Source organism: Rutidosis leptorrhynchoides, chromosome 9 (genome assembly GCF_046630445.1).
Source record: "Rutidosis leptorrhynchoides isolate AG116_Rl617_1_P2 chromosome 9, CSIRO_AGI_Rlap_v1, whole genome shotgun sequence".
In the NCBI taxonomy this organism is placed as follows: domain Eukaryota; kingdom Viridiplantae; phylum Streptophyta; class Magnoliopsida; order Asterales; family Asteraceae; genus Rutidosis; species Rutidosis leptorrhynchoides.
This window is the reverse complement of record NC_092341.1, coordinates 279,542,487-279,546,933: the sequence shown is the minus strand read 5'-3', so window position 1 is coordinate 279,546,933 and position 4,447 is coordinate 279,542,487. Positions and strand designations below refer to the sequence as shown.

The 4,447-nt window shown below is 33.3% G+C and overlaps 1 protein-coding gene across 1 annotated transcript; it reads right to left on the bottom strand.

Annotated features, from left to right (window-relative positions):
* Positions 1–200: 200 nt before the first annotated feature.
* On the bottom strand, positions 201–3,124 carry LOC139868799 (uncharacterized). The gene is made up of 5 exons (XM_071857142.1): positions 3,119–3,124; positions 2,936–3,057; positions 1,017–1,128; positions 686–917; positions 201–586 (listed from the first exon to the last, which is right to left on the bottom strand). The coding sequence occupies exons 1-5, from the start codon at positions 3,122–3,124 to the stop codon at positions 201–203; spliced, it is 858 nt and encodes a 285-aa protein (XP_071713243.1).
* Between the last annotated feature and the right edge of the window lie 1,323 nt (positions 3,125–4,447).

The window sequence follows — 4,447 nt, the reverse complement described above, 5'->3', positions numbered from 1 at the left end:
ATGGACTTACATTTATAATGCCGAAGCACGTCCATAATAGTTACACAACACATTAAAGATAAAAATTGAAAAATGCATTGAATTGAAAAACTGAAACAATGAAGTTTAACGCGCGTCACGCTTACATTTGTGGTGATCAATCACAAACTTAGGTAAAATGAAAAAGTTTCTTAATGACAGAATGAAAGATTTCAAAATACTTAAACGTAGAACTTCTTTAAATTGGTTGCGTGCCAGGTACATGGCACAAACTTGCCATCATGCGTCTTCAAATTGTATGCTCCGTTGCCAAGAGCTTCTGCAATCACATACGGGCCTTCCCAATTAGGTCCCAATTTGTCAGTATCTTTAACCCGGCTAGCATTGTTGTTACGCCACACATAATTATCGGGACAGAAAGTACGCTCCCTTACGCGCTGGTTATAATACTTGGCATTTTTCTGTTTGTTAGACACTTCTCTAATAGCGGCGATGTCACGCCTCTCCTCCAACAAGTTCAAATTTTCTTTCAAGTTAATAACGTTGGACTCATCATTGAATTCTATCATGCGTTGGGTCGGAACGGCGATTTCAGCCGGTATTACCGCTTCAGACACATAAACGAGGCTGAAAGGTGTTTCTTTATTGCTTCCTTTGGGTGTGGTTCAGAACGCCCATAAGACTTGCAGAAGCTCATCTGCCTAACCCTTTATATCCGTGTCCAACCTTACCTTAATCCCAACAACAATGTCTCTGTTGGTAACTTCGACTTGCTCATTTGCCTGCGGATGGGCAACGGAACTGAAAGTCTGCTTAATATTCAACCCGTCGCACCATGATCGAAACGAATCGTGAACAAACTGTTTGCTGTTGTCACTTACAATTTCGTGAGGTACCCCAAAACAGCACACTATCTCCTCCCAAACAAAGTTCACAATCTGTTTTCCCGTTATACTTTTCAAAGGTTTGGCTTCAACCCACTTGGTAAAGAAATCAATTGCAATGACCAAGTGCTATCTGTCTGGGAAAGGTCCTACCAAATTAATTGCCCATTTGTAAAAAGGCCAAGCAGGTGTGACGGGGATTAGCTCATGCGCCGGCATGTGAATTTGTGGAGCGTAACGTTGGTATGAAATGTAGAGACCCGTCCTAATCCATAAGAACGAATACAATAACATTTGGTTACATCGCGAGGTACTTGACCTCTATATGATACATTTTACAAACATTGCATTCGTTTTTAAAAGACAAACTTTCATTTCATCGAATGTTGACGGCATGCATACCATTTCATAATATATCCAACTATAATTTACTTAATAATAATCTTGATGAACTCAATGACTCGAATGCAACATTTTTCGAAATATGTCATGAATGAATCCAAGTAATATCTCTAAAATGAGCAAATGCACAGCGGAAGATTTCTTTCATACCTGAGAATAAACACGCTTTAAAGTGTCAACCAAAAGGTTGGTGAGTTCATTAGTTTAACATAAATAATCATTTCCATCATTTTAATAGACCACAAGAATTTTATTTCCAGTTCTCATAAATATACGTCCCATGCATAGAGACAAAAATCATTCATATGGATTGAACACCTGGTAACCGACCTTAACAAGATGCATATAGAATATCCCCATCATTCTGGGACTCCCTTCGGACATGATAAATTCGAAGTACTAAAGCATCCGGTACTTTGGATGGGGCTTGTTGGGCCCAATAGATCTATCTTTAGGATTCGCGTCAATTAGGGTGTCTGTTCCATAATTCTTAGATTACCAGACTAAAAAGGGGCATATTCGATTTAATAATCCAACTATAGAATGTAGTTTCGATTACTTGTGTCTATTTCGTAAAGCATTTATAAAAACAGCGCATGTATTCTCAGTCCCAAAAATATATATTGCAAAAGCATTTAAAAAGGGAGCAAATGAAACTCACCATACTGTATTTTGTAGTAAAAATACATATGACGACAATGAACAATTGTAGGGTTAGCCTCGGATTCACGAACCTATATCATGTATGTATATTAACACTTTTAATAATGTTCAAATAAATTTATATTTTGATATTAGTAATATACTTGTGATGTTAATTTTAATATTAATAATTACTTAAATATTTTTATTTTATATATTTTATTAAATTATCATAATAAAATATTATATACTTTATTAATATATTTTGAATAAATACTTAGTATTAATATTTTTTAAATACTCATAATTTTTATTATGATAGAATTTTTAATAAATTTGAGTTATATTAAAACGTAAATGAACAAAAGTAGTTTATTATTAAAAGTAGTATACTTATTATATATATATACTTCTATGTATCTAATGTTTGTATCTAACTTATAATGTCTATTCTTTTAGTTTAAGATCATAAAAATATAGTTATACTATATATATACAAAATACATTTAAAACTAATGTTATAGTTAGTAATGTTAATAATAATAATAATAATAATAATAATAATAATAATAATAATAATAATAATAATAATAATAATAATAATAATAATAATAATAATAATAATAATAATAATAATAATAATAATAATAATAATAATAATAATAATAATAATAATAATAATAATAATAGTGATATTAGTAGTAAAAATAATAATGATAATGATAATAATATTGATATTAGTAATAATAATACTTATTTTGATAATAATAATAATAATAATAAAAATAATAGGAATCATAAGTATACTACCTTAAAGAAATAGCTTCAAAAAATAACATCGCAGCTCGGGCTCGAACTCGCGACCCCTCGTTCCCCTAACACGCTCCCATAACAATGGACCATTCGCTAGCTCTAGTTTTAACCCATTCGATAATCTAATTAATATGTATTGACCCGTATAGCTTCATTATACAATATCATCATCGTAATCACGAATCATCATAACATCATGTATCATTTTCGTTTACCAATCACCATCACTATACCCATCGTACATCATCATCATCATCAAATTTCTTATCGCCATCAATAACAAACCGTAATCATCATCGTCTTTATGCACATAATCGCCACAGTCACCATTTATTTTCTTAACAACATTTAATCACGTCACAATTTATTATGATCATCAACTTAACATGTATTATTACCATCATCGCTAGCGTTTTATCAGTAACAAGATCACCATTCGAGCTCAAAACGTTTGCATATCAAAATTATGAAGCCCAAATTTTTGTTGTGATCTAAAAAGAATGAATTTAATCGACCCAAGATAAAAGGAAATAAAGGCCCACGGCCTGATTTCAAAGTAACACATCCAGCGAAAATCATAGATACATTATCCTCATTATGATCTTTATTAACCTTAATAAAGTGATACCATTAATATGTGTACATCGTGCTAGCAGACGCGACCAGAAAAGTATTTCCCCACTTGCCGTAACCCACTACATTAATTGATAGAATATCGGTGCCTACTTTTAGTTTTATAACACCACGTAGCATCAACTTTTTATAAAAAGGAATTGAGTGGTTACAGCAATACATATTGTTCCTTTAACTTATTTAGCAAGTGTGCCCCATCCACTAACATGTGTCGTCCTAAACTTTAATATATATATATATATATGAAGTGATTCGATATTTTTAGTAGTTTATAAGGAATTTTAAAAGGTGACCGTTGATCGATTTGCAGAAACAAAAGTCGCAGTTCAGCCGTTGGTGGATATCACACTTGTACTGCAGCCTTGTTTATAGTAGCTCACTGAAAGAATGGTGATGGTGGGTGATAGTTTCTGAACAAAAATAAGATAGTGAGGTAGATAGAGGGAAAGAAAATGAGAGTGGTGGTAGCGGGTTTATGGAGGTGAAGTGTTGGTTATAAATAGAAAGAAACGAGCAAGAAATCATGGAAGTTTGGTGATGATTTTTGGTTCTGGGTTCGAAAGATACAGAAAACATAGGGGTTGATAATGGTGGTTGATTCGGGTAAAGGTTAAAGAAGAGATGGTGATGGGTTACCACAATGGTAGAGAGGTGGTGATCCTAGGTGATTCAAGGTGATGATTTTCGGTTGTTACAGCAGTCGTGCTTGGACAGGAAATCAGAAAGGAAAATGGGTGTTTGAAAGGTGGTTCATGATGGCTTTAGGAGAAAGAGAGAGAGAGATGATGGGATAGAGAGAGAGAGAGAGAGTGACGGGGTAGGGTTTGATGATCGGGTTAGAGATAACACAAAGGTGATGAGGTTGTTCTTGGTTCTTGCAGCAGGTTTGTGTGGTGATCGGTGGTGGTTTATGGGTTGGTGGTTTCATGGTGGACAAGAGTTTATATTCTGTGTTTTATTTTGATTTCCTTTTTACGAATTGCAGTATATGAAAATATATATCATGATGGACTACTTGTTGTAGCAGTTGAGATTGATCCTATTTGATTTATGAAACTGACTGGTAACAATATTCAGGCAGAAGACAAATTAAT